Source organism: Schistocerca americana, chromosome 5, assembly GCF_021461395.2.
Source record: "Schistocerca americana isolate TAMUIC-IGC-003095 chromosome 5, iqSchAmer2.1, whole genome shotgun sequence".
Classification (NCBI taxonomy): domain Eukaryota; kingdom Metazoa; phylum Arthropoda; class Insecta; order Orthoptera; family Acrididae; genus Schistocerca; species Schistocerca americana.
In genome coordinates this window covers 215281354-215293789 of record NC_060123.1, presented here as the reverse complement: position 1 = coordinate 215293789, position 12436 = coordinate 215281354, and the positions used below count along the sequence as shown (strand labels likewise).

The 12436-nt window shown below is 41.0% G+C and overlaps 1 protein-coding gene across 3 annotated transcripts in view; it reads right to left on the bottom strand.

Annotated features, from left to right (window-relative positions):
• The window catches only part of LOC124615558 (asparagine synthetase [glutamine-hydrolyzing]), a 231326-nt gene that overhangs the window by 206677 nt on the left and 12213 nt on the right, over nt 1–12436 (bottom strand). For 2 of the 3 annotated variants that reach the window (XR_006979801.1, XM_047143533.1), the window contains exon 2: nt 1034–1200. Coding sequence is in view for 2 of the 3 variants with exons in the window: in XM_047143533.1 (XP_046999489.1) it covers nt 1034–1159 (126 nt within the window). In the remaining variant the exon portion in view is untranslated. Of the gene's footprint in view, nt 1–1033; nt 1201–6472; nt 6492–12436 lie in introns of those variants that run through there. The other variant, XM_047143534.1, reaches the window with a different exon arrangement.

Below are 12436 nucleotides of genomic sequence, written 5' to 3'. Positions count from 1 at the left end.
TTGAAGTTTGTTTTAAATATTGCTTCTGCTAACATTCACCTGTAGCTTTAGTACTGCTCTGGTTGTTAGGCATCATGCTGTAACTGTTGTAAGTCTGCTTTTTAAATTCTTAAGAGGCTGAGTTTTATTGTTTGTGAGCCTTATTTTTTACACCTGTTAATTCATCTGATCTTGTCTCTGTTTAAGTTGGTAGTCACTCGAGTTGAGTTAGATTTTGAGAACGAAAATGTGATTTGTTATATATTGCAAAATTTGTTATTTAAATAAAAATACAAATCATTGTAACTTGTAACTCAGCTCAATCGATTGGACCCAACCTTCCAGCCTACTGTCCAGTACTACAATAGTGTGTACCTATAGCACAGACAGAAAACTGGAGGTATCAGGAGATGACAAATTACTGGTTAGAGTACGAATGAATATTTTCTGTATCATATGAAAAATGAAGCCTTGTTACACACCAAGGTGTTGAATAGTGAGTACAACTAATACTACAAGAAAAAGTGTACATAGAACAAAGATTAGTGTGTAGTGCAACGTAATACTCAAAACTCTCAGGAGCTCTTATTTCATTCCGAACACAACAATTGCATAATGTTCTTTTCTTATGTTATAAGTTTATATGCTTGGGATTATATTCTCATGGGGCAATATCAGTAGTTTAATCCATAAGAAAGATGGGAATCCCCCTCATTTCCCACTGAGTGTGGCTTTATACTCATTTTCCAGACTGGTAGTTGGATCACTGTGGCTCTCTCAAACTCAAAGCAGGGAATCCTGACCAAACAACATGAGTCAGCTGCCTACCACTAGAGTATCTGCAGAAGACTGTTCGCAACCCCTCAAAAAATTCACTTAAATCTGTACGTAGTAGTGGTAATCATGTTGAATACAACCAACAGACAAAGACTGTACAACTACAGGGAACAAAATGCTTTTTCACTGAACCAATTACTAATAAAAATAATTTCCAATAGGGAGTTAACTTGCAGTCATTGTGTACATGCAGGCTATAACAAATTATTTACCTTACCTGTATTCGTTTGTCATGTTCTATGCGCCATGCGTCAGGACCACGGTGACTTATCTTTGAGAAGGAGGTGTTTGAGTGCACAGAAGTGCTTGTTGCTAGGCCAAAAACTGCCCATATGCCACACATTTTATTGTTTTTGTAAATCAGTCTTCAATCCTAATTTGTGTCTGTAATACAATGATTTCATTGAAATTTACAATTCTATGATATTGTACATAATTTGAAAGACACTTACTCAGGTTGGCACTACACAGCAAGGATCATTACACAAAATAAAAACATTTATTTGACAGAAAGCACTACTCTCATAATGCATTTTTCCAATATAGCAGCATTTGACAACCCATATTTTTCAAAAGCTATTTTGTAACACTGGCGTGTTATAAGTAACATTATAATAAATCTGAGAAATAGTCACCAATTTATATTCTAACAACAGAAATCACGTAATCCTATACAGAAGTCATCTGCTCTGTTATGGATTCAATTCCACTTATAAATGCAGTTTATGAACAAATATTGGCAACTGAAACTGAATTTCTAATAACTGAATAGATAATAAAACAATGAAAACAATCAATTATTGCCAAAATTAATCGGAAGATAAAAAAATCTACTCCCCAAGTGGCGGCATAACACACACATATAAGATTGTTGTAATTGGCAAGCTTTCAGAGCCAGTGGCTCCTTCTTTAGGCAGAAGGGTTGAAGGGGAAGGAAGAGGGGTGAAGGAAAAGGACTGGAGAGATCTGAGAAAAGGGATAGATTTCGGGAAAGTCACCCAAAACTGCGGGTCACAGGAGACCTACCGTATGGGATGATAAGGAAAGACAGACTGATTCAATCTTTCCTTTGTGGTAAGTCTCCCCTGACCCACGGTTCTGGGTGACTGACTGATTCAGTCTTTCCCACTCATCCCATACGGTAAGTCTCCCCAACCCACGGTTCTGGGTGACTTTCCCAAAATATACCCCTTTTCCCAGACCTCTTCAGTCCTTTTCCTTCACCCCTCTTCCTTCCCCTTCAACCTTTCTGCCTGAAGAAAGAGTCACTGGCTCCGAAAGCTTGCCAATTACAACCATCTTATGTGTGTGTTCTGCCATCGCTTGCTGATTAGATTTTTTTGTCTATCCAATTAAATAATTTAAATATAATAGAGGGAAACATTCCACGTGGGAAACATATATCTAAAAACAAAGATGATGTAACTTACCAAACGTAAGCATTGGCATGTTGATATACACACAAACACATACACAAAATTCAAGCTTTTGCAACAAACGGTTGCTTCATCAGGAAAGAGGGAAGGAGAGGGAAAGACAAAAGGATGTGGGTTTTAAGGGAGAGGGTAAGAAGTCATTCCAATCCCAGGAGCAGAAAGACTTACCTTAGGGGGAAAAAAGGACAGGTATACACTCACACACACACATATATCCATCCGCACATATACAGACACAAGCAGACATTTGTAAAGGCAAAGAGTTTGGGCAGAGATGTCACAGAGGCAAAGATGTTGTTGAATGACAGGTGAGGTATGAGCGGCGGCAACTTGAAATTAGCGGAGGTTGAGGCCTGGTGGGTAATGGGAAGAGAGGATATACTGAAGGGCAAGTTCCCATCTCCGGACTTCTGACAGGTTAGTGTTAGTGGGAAGTATCCACATAACCCGGACGGTGTAACACTGTGCCAAGATGTGCTGGCCGTGCACTAAGGCATGTTTAGCCACAGGGTGATCCTCATTACCAACAAACACTGTCTGCCTGTGTCCATTCATGCGAATGGACAGTTTGTTGGTGGTCATTCCCACATAGAGAGCTTCACAGTGTAGGCAGGTCAGTTGGTAAATCACGTGGGTGCTTTCACACGTGGCTCTGCCTTTGATTGTATACACCTTCCGGGTTACAGGACTGGAGTAGGTGGTGGTGGAAGGGTGCATGGGACAGGTTTTACACCGGGAGCGGTTACAAGGGTAGGAGCCAGAGGGGTGGCTACAATGGGGCGGCCGGGATGATTGGGTTTGTAAATTTTAGGAAGTAGGTAGAAGGTAGGGGTGCGGTGTGTCGGTGGGGTCAAGTAGCTGGTTACCAAGCCCCCACAGAACGTATCTCTGCCTACGTAGATCAACACCTTCAACCCATTACATGCAGTCTCCCATCCTTCATCAAAGACACCAACCACTTTCTCGAACGCCTGGAATCCTTACCCAATCTGTTACCCCTGGAAACCATCCTTGTAACACCATTGATGCCACTTCCTTATACACAAATATTCCGCACGTCCACGGCCTCGCTGCGATGGAGTACTTCCTTTCACGCCGATCACCTGCCACCCTACTTAAAACCTCTTTCCTCATTACCTCAGCCAGCTTCATCCTGACTCACAACTTCTTCACTTTTGAAGGGCAGACATACCAACAATTAAAGGGAACAGCCATGGGTACCAGGATGGCCCCCTCGTATGTCAACCTATTTATGGGTTGCTTAGAGGAAGCCTTCTTGGTTACCCAGGCCTGCCAACCCAAAGTTTGGTACAGATTTATTGATGACATCTTCATGATCTGGACTCACAGTGAAGAAGAACTCCAGAATTTCCTCTCCAACCTCAACTCCTTTGGTTCCATCAGATTCAGCTGGTCCTACTCCAAATCCCATGCCACTTTCCTTGACATTGACCTCCATCTGTCCAATGGCCAGCTTCACACTTTCGTCCACATCAAACCCACCAACAAGCAACAGTACCTCCATTATGACAGCTGCCACTCATTCCACATCAAATGGTCCCTTCCCTACAGCCTAGGTCTTCGTGGCAAACGAATCTGCTCCAGTCCGGAATCCCTGAACCATTACACCAACAACCTGAAAACAGCTTTCGCATCCCGCAACTACCCTCCCGACCTGGTACAGAAGCAAATTACCAGAGCCACTTCCTCATCTCCTCAAACCCAGAACCTCCCACAGAAGAACCCCAAAAGTGCCCCACTTGTGACAGGATACTTTCTGGGACTGGATCAGACTCTGAATGTGGCTCTCCAGCAGGGATACGACTTCCTCAAATCCTGCCCTGAAATGAGATCCATCCTTCATGAAATCCTCCCCACTCCACCAAGAGTGTCTTTCCGCCTTCCACCTAACCTTCGTAACCTCTTGGTTCATCCCCATGAAATCCCCAAACCACCTTCCCTACCCTCTGGCTCCTACCCTTGTAACCGCCCCCGGTGTAAAACCTGTCCCATGCACCCTCCCACCACCACCTACTCCAGTCCTGTAACCCGGAAGGTGTACACGATCAAAGGCAGAGCCACGTGTGAAAGCACCCACGTGATTTACCAACTGACCTGCCTACACTGTGAAGCTCTCTATGTGGGAATGACCACCAACAAACTGTCCATTCGCATGAATGGACACAGGCAGACAGTGTTTGTTGGTAATGAGGATCACCCTGTGGCTAAACATGCCTTAGTGCACGGCCAGCACATCTTGGCACAGTGTTATGTCCGGGTTATGTGGATACTTCCCACTAACACCAACTTGTCAGAACTCCAGAGATGGGAACTTGCCCTTCGGTATATCCTTTCTTTCCCTTACCCACCAGGCCTCAACCTCCGCTAATTTCAAGTTGCCACCGCTCATACCTCACCTGTCATTCAACAACATCTTTGCCTCTATACTTCCGCCTCGACTGACATCTCTGCCCAACTCTTTGCCTTTACAAATGTCTGCTTGTGTCTGTATATGTGCGGATGGATATGTGTGTGTGTGCGAGTGTATACCTGTCCTTTTTCCCCTAAGGTAACTCTTTCCACTCCCGAGATTGGAATGACTCCTTACCCTCTCCCTTAAAACCCACATCCTTTCGTCTTTCACTCTCCTTCCCTCTTTCCTGATGAAGCAACCATTGGTTGCGAAAGCTTGAATTTTGTGTGTGTGTTTGTTTGTGTGTCTATCAACATGGCAATGCTTTCGTTTGGTAAGTTAAATCATATTTGTTTTTAGATATACAATTAAATAATTTGGATAGATAATAAGTAACATATTAAGTAACACTTACTAGAGGAATCACAGGGTATTCTCTGTACACTAGTGTACAGATTGCAGTGTGTGTGAATAATAAAGGACACTCTCTACAAAAAAATTATGTTAAGAAAGCAGGATATTTGTACATAGGTGGAATATATTAACAGCTTATTCAGTCACATGATCTGCCGCATGGATTTTATGCGAATACCAAAGAAAAATAATTTCAGAAAGCATCAAGTATGGGACTTGTTTACATATTGTAGTAACTGCAATTGCCACTTAAAACTCTATCTCAAGGGGCATCAATCATTTAGTGACCCACACAGAGTCCACACCCAATATCTGGGTGTGGATCTGTAAGGTGTGCCACAGAAATCGGCAGATGCTAGAACCATCAGAGATCTGCAAGTGCAGCCTCTCCTCCGAGGACTCTACCAACCGGCCGACAGCGTATAGAGTTGAGGCCCGGCCAGCCTCACCCTCAGTTACGTGTTGACATTCTGAATAGGATTATTGTACTAGTAGTGTGGACTCTCTCGTGGAAGTGTCTCTCTGCACAAATTAGTTCCAGACATAATAAAGTGATGTGCCTGTCACTGTCTGTGTGCTCCTGTGTTAGAACACAATGGCGATGAGTAGGGTCTTATTTTCATGTGCCTGTCATTTTGTGGTTGCTTTTCACATCGTGTTGTGACATGGAGTCTCTATTTCAAACATTGGTGCAACACATTGTAACGTCTCTTAGCAAAAGACATATTATGTAATAAAGAGAAAACATTGTGTGTCATGTTTTGTTCTTCTATAGAATTATGTACTGGTATTTTTTATTTAGATAATATCTGTGTCAGCGAGTACTGAAACCGCCACAGACGATACTTATTAAATATCAAACAAAGATGAGAATATGTGACTAGTATAAATAGTACAGAACGAAAATTAATTTCTCTGTCGTCTTCTTGGAGTTACGTGAGTAGGATAGCCTGTGACGTTACATTGTACGCTAGCGTAGCATTCTTTTGTCAAGATTGTAAGAGGGACGCTATTAGACATAGCCTTGGAAAGGTGTGTAATTAATTGAATTGTTTAAATGTTTTGAATAGAGTTACTTAGTGAAACCTTGCATTACGATTTGTAATAAGCTTGCCTGGTATTTTATCCCATCCCTTTAAGACTTTTCAGTTATTTAAACATTATTCATGGTGCAGAGCTGCGCTACAAACGAACGAGCTGCTGCCGCGGCGCATTCAAATTGCATTAAATGAAATCTATCATATCGCAAAGAAGCGGGCAGGTAATAGTGAAGTAAAATTATTTCTTTCAGCTTTCGGAATTGTAGAGCAGAGCAGCAGATTTTATGATGTGTTTTACAGGTTGACGCAGGCTGCTGATAATATATTACTAACAGTGCAAAAAGATAATTTACCTTCATAACATAAAAGAAATCTTGCTGTGTGTAGTTCTGGTCTGGTAACCTTATAGTAAAAACATATTTTTTCTCCGATAATAGTCTCATGTTCTCGTGTTAGTCGTGGTACTTATTGGTGTTTTACTGTTAACAAAAATCCACTGCAAAATTTTGATGTTGAACAATCATTGCGTACTGTAACATCAGTATTGATAACAAAGTAATTTTCATCAACCTTTTCAATAACTATAAAGTAAGGAAGATATGTTGAACTTTATAGTGAGTTACAGTAACGAAAAAATGTTCCTTTAATAGAAAGCCAGATCCAGAAGAATAAGAACATAATATATTTTGTTTTGTTGAAAATTAATGATCCAAAGAAAGTCACAGCACAGCATCACTAAAAGGTATTTCGGGGCTCTTTTGGTAGCAACATATTTTATTTCATATATTTGTTGTTACGCGAGTAATAATAAAACAAAGCAAAGAATAATAATAGAGTAAGCAAAAGTAGGGTCTTATTTTCATGTGCCTGTCATTTTGTGGTTGCTTTTCACATCTTGTTGTGACATGGAGTCTCTATTTCAAACATTGGTGCAACACCAGAAGGACCACATCACACTCATACAACAGGCTTTGCTGTTGTTGCTCTCCAAGCCTTTATCTATAGCTCTGTTTCCTCCTGTTCTCCCTGATGAGATGGCAGAAGATTGGGAAGCATACAAATACGGTTTACAGCAACATTACCACACATTTCACATTACGGATGGAGACATATGTTGTGCATTGTTTTTGTTGTGGATTTCTCCCACCTTGTATCAGGTTTTGCAGCAGTTGGCCCTGTTGCAGAAACTTTCCTCTTTGTTATTTGACACTTTGTATTGATTGTTGTCTTCCTATTATTACTGCTTCATGCATGTCCTGACAGCTTGGGTTGAATTCTATCAGTGCAAGAAGCAGCACCGTCAGTCTTATCATGCCTTGCCCGTGACACTCCACGGACTTTGTTACAAGTGCCATTTTGTTACTGCCAAGTTAAAAGAATCATATGCGAACTGTGCTCTCACATATTTACACTGCACCATGGGCATCATAGCAATGGAACTGCAACTTTCCACCTGACACTGGTAGCAGTCGTGCGGGATCTGACGGACCCAACCGAGCGCGTCTGCTGAAACACACCTCCAGCAGCTCTGCACTTCGAGTGCCCTCAGCTGCCATAATATATGAGTCAGCAGCAGCAGCCCAGTCCACTCGTGCTCGGAGCCATTACGCTAAGGGACACCGTGCAAATACCACTTAGTTGCAGCACCAACATCATCGTTCTTGCCATTGTAACAGCTGGAATCTGTTTCTTACTGCATTATTTGTAATGCCTTCATTCACTTGTCAAAATACAAGTCAAGTAAATCTTCTGTTTGCTGTGTTACTTGTTTGCTAATAATTTCTGCTCCTGTCCAGCTTGCTTATGACAACAGTTGCCGCACACTCTGTAGCCCACCTGTCCTACCGTTGTGTACAAAGTCATAAACAACATCAGGCGACAAGTTATCAAGCCTAAGTGTAGCAGTCATCTTGTTGTTTATTCCTGTTATGTGGTCTTTTTCGTTGTTCATCCTCTGTTTACCCATTGTTTGCCTTGCTTGTGCTCGTTATGTTCTAGGTTCTGTGGTTGCTGCTTTTGCACCCCTTTTTTGCTTCCTCTGTGCTATTATTGCTTTTTGCGGTTTGTCTTTGTGCATTACTTAATTGTGTTGTTATTTTGTACCTTGATTAGTTACTATGGCTACTCAGCTGCAGTCACCAGCTGTACCACCTGCAGTTGATCTAACACAGTTCATTCAGTTTCAGAGACAACAAATGGTGCAATTGCTTGATGTGATGAATAACTTCATGACGACGTAGATGACCATCACCTGCACCGCCTGCATATGTGCCACCTTTTCGTGGGTTTGATGAGACAAAGTTAGACTGGACAGAGTACCTCACACAGTTGAACGCACACATCAGGGCACATCACATACAAGATACAGCCAAATGTTCTTACTTCTTGGCCACAGCAAGAGTGATTATTTATACACATGGGACCAAACTCTTTCTCACTTCCCACCATGAACTAACACCATATAAGGAACTTTTGCAGGCACTTACAAAGTATTATGAGGATAGGGTACATGTGGCGGCTGTCCATTACAAATTCTTTAGGCTCCGTATGCAACAAGGGCAGGCATAGCATTTATTGGGTGACTGAACTGCAAGACTTTACTAGACAGTGTTGATTCAAAGTGTGACTGTGGCAAATCCTACAGTGATCCATAACTCGCAATGCCATAACGCATAGCGTAGCTGACTCTCAAATTCGCAAACAGATTCTTAAATATCTGGGCCCTTCCTTTCAACGTGTTCTGCAGACTTGCAAACAGTGGCCCATCAGCCACAGTCACAGCATGAGCATAAACATGTGTCACATCCAGCGTAGGGTGCGAAGTCATGCCCTCGCTGTAACACGCCACATGCTCGCCAATCTTGCTCTTCACATGAAGCGCTTACTTTTTTTTGCAGCAAATGGGATATGTACAATCTGTGTGCTTCAGAAGCATAAGGCACCCGCTACAGTTACTCCTTCAGTCAAATATAAGTCGCAAACAGTGTTTAGTGTGTTTTCAAAGACCACAGTGTCATTAGCACTAAACAAGTGTGTAATCTACTCCCTCCTTTGTTCTTCCATCTATTGCCCACATTAAACAATGCCCAGTCCAAGTAATTAATAAGCAAAGTCTTTTATGAAGAATTGAGAGGAGCGAAGATTACAATAAACTTTCACGCTTACTTAGCTTGTCATATTGAAATGGCTCCAGTACTTCTTGTCTAGGGGTCTGATTCTTGAAGCTGAAAATCAATCGTCAGGACCTCATGGTTGGTTTGAACTAAATAAATTTTAATATTGTTGTTGCAGCATGTTTTATGTAAATATAGTTTTCACGGTTTTTATTACATTTTAGTATATCATACAGTATTTTGAATTCCCACATTAATAAAGCTGAAATTACATTGTTCACACCTGCTTTACACATCACATTAGAGGCAAGCTTACGACTCTCACACACTGTGGAAATAACAATACTCCAAAGGGTTTACAATTTTTCTTAACAAATGAATTCCTACTAGTTTTTTTTTTTTACATTATTAATTTCAATTATTATTTCATAAATGAATCCAGAAATACACAGTAAATGTACAGGATTGCGTAATTTCAAATGTTTCTATAAAAATAATTTTAACTGTACATTCATTCATAACTAATACTTATCAATTATAATATTGAAACAAAAATATTTTATAAAGTAATTCCTTTTCACAAATTTTAGCTTGAAATATAACATACTGTGTATAAAATTATATGAAAGTTTTCAGAAAAGCAACTGAGATGATAATGAAACGTCCAAAATTCGAAAAATAACACTGGTATCGACAACTATTGTTGAGAAAAAGTAATGCTTGAGGAGGACATCCCATTACAAGTGTAACAGCTGTTTGAAAGACTTCCAACTCATCTGCAGTGCTACAGGAAAACAACAAACTTTTTGTTTCTTTTACTATTGCTGGACAGTAAGCCCATTTGCAACTTGACACAAGTGCTTCAGTGACTGCTTAACTGCACACTTACGAATTGCTTGCCAAACCTAAGTTGTGCACATTGCACCTTTAGCTGACAGCAGCATACAACAACCAAGACATTCCTGTATTAGATACTTGTACCCTCCTGTAACTTTCCGAAACTCGACATGGACAGTGACTATCACAGTGCTTTCCTCCTGCTGTTTCTTCCTTTGATCCTTGGGACAGTGTTGCTAACTTATGTGCAGAATTGGAGGATTTGTGTTCTAAGGGTTTGGATAAAGTTAATACTTTGTTGCCTATGTCACAATGAAGGACAATGCACAGCCATGTTCTGTTAGAACCTGCCCTGTTCCTCGTGCTCTTCGAGAACAGATGGCTCAGTAACTTACTGCCATGCAAGACAGTTGGGTTGTAGCATCCATAACTGCCAATCAGTGGGCATCCCTTCTTGTTATTATAAAGAAGCCATTCGGCAGACTACAGATGTGTGACGATTTTAAGAAAATTGTGAACCCTCAAAAAGTCACTGACAGATACCCTTTACCACATCTGAGAGCACAAATTGAGTGCCAGTTGTTGTTGTTGTTGTCTTCAGTCCTGAGACTGGTTTGATGCAGCTCTCCGTGCTACTCTATCCTGTGCAAGCTTCTTCATCTTCCAGTACTTACTGCAACCTACATCCTTCTGAATCTGCTTAGTGTATTCATCTCTTGGTCTCCCTCTGCAATTATTACCCTCCACGATGCCCTCCAATGCTAAATTTGTGATCCCCTGATGCCTCAGAACATATCCTACCAACCGGTCCCTTCTTCTTGTCAAGTTGCGCCACAAACTCCTCTTCTTCCCACTTCCATTCAATACCTCTTCATTAGTTATGTGATCTACCCATCTAATCTTCGCAATTCTTCTGTAGCACAACATTTTGAAAGCTTTTATTCTCTTCTTGTCCAAACTATTTATCGTCCATGTTTCACTTCCATACATGGCTACACTCCATACAAATACTTTCAGAAACGACTTCCTGACACTTAAATCTATACTCAATGTTAACAAATTTCTCTTCTTCAAAAACGCTTTCCTTGCCATTGCCAGTCTACATTTTATATCCTCTCTACTTCGACCATCATCAGTTATTTTGCTCCCCAAATAGCAAAACACCTTTACTACTTTAAGTGTCTCATTTTCTAATCTAATTCCCGCAGCATCACCCAATTTAATTTGACTACATTCCATTATCCTCGTTTTGCTTTTGTTGATGTTCATCTTATATCCTCCTTTCAAGACACTGTCCATTCCATTCAACTGCTCGTCCACGTCCTTTGCTGTCTCTGACAGAATTACAATGTCGTCAGCAAACCTCAAAGCTTTTATTTCTTCTCCATGGATTTTGATACCTACTCCAAATTTTTCTTTTGTTTCCTTCACTGCTTGCTCAATATACAGATTGAATAACATTGGGGAGAGGCTACAACCTTGTCCCACTCCCTTCCCAACCACTGCTTCCCTTTCGTGCCCCTCGACTCTTATAACTGCCATCTGGTTTCTGTACAAGTTGTAAATAGCCTTTCGCTATCTGTGTTTTACCCCTGCCACCTTTAGAATTTGAAAGAGATTATTCCAGTCAACATTGTCAAAAGCTTTCTCTAAGTCTACAAATGCTAGAAATGTAGGTTTGCCTTTTCTTAATCTTTCTTCTAAGATAAGTCGTAAGGTCAGTATTGCCTCACATGTTCCAACATGTCTACGGAATCCAAACTGATCTTCCCCAGGTCGCCTTCTACCAGTTGTTCCATTCATCTGTAAAGAATTCGCATTAGTATTTTGCAGCTGTGACTTATTAAACTGATAGTTTGGTAATTTTCACATTTGTCAACACCTGCTTTCTTTGCGATTGGAATTATATTCTTCTTGAAGTCTGAGGGTATTTCGCCTGTCTCATACATCTTGCTCACCAGATGGTAGAGTTTTGTCAGGACTGGCTCTCCCAAGGCCGTCAGTAGTTCTAATGGAATGTCGTCTACTCCTGGGGCCTTGTTTCGACTTAAGTCTTTCAGTGCTCTGTCAAACTCTTCACGTAGTATCATATCTCCCATTTCATCTTCATCTGTGTCCTCTTTCATTTCCATAAGATTGCCCTCAACTAAATTGTCCTTATATAGAACCTCTATCTACTCCATCCCCCTTTCTGCCTTCTCTACTTTGCTTATAATTGGTTCCCCATCTGAGCTCTTAATATTCATGCAAGTGGTTCTCTTTTCTCCAAAGGTCTCTTTAATTTTCCTGTAGGCAGTATCTATCTTGCCCCTAGTGAGATAAGCCTCTACATACTTACATTTGTCCTCTAGCCATCCCTGCTTAGCC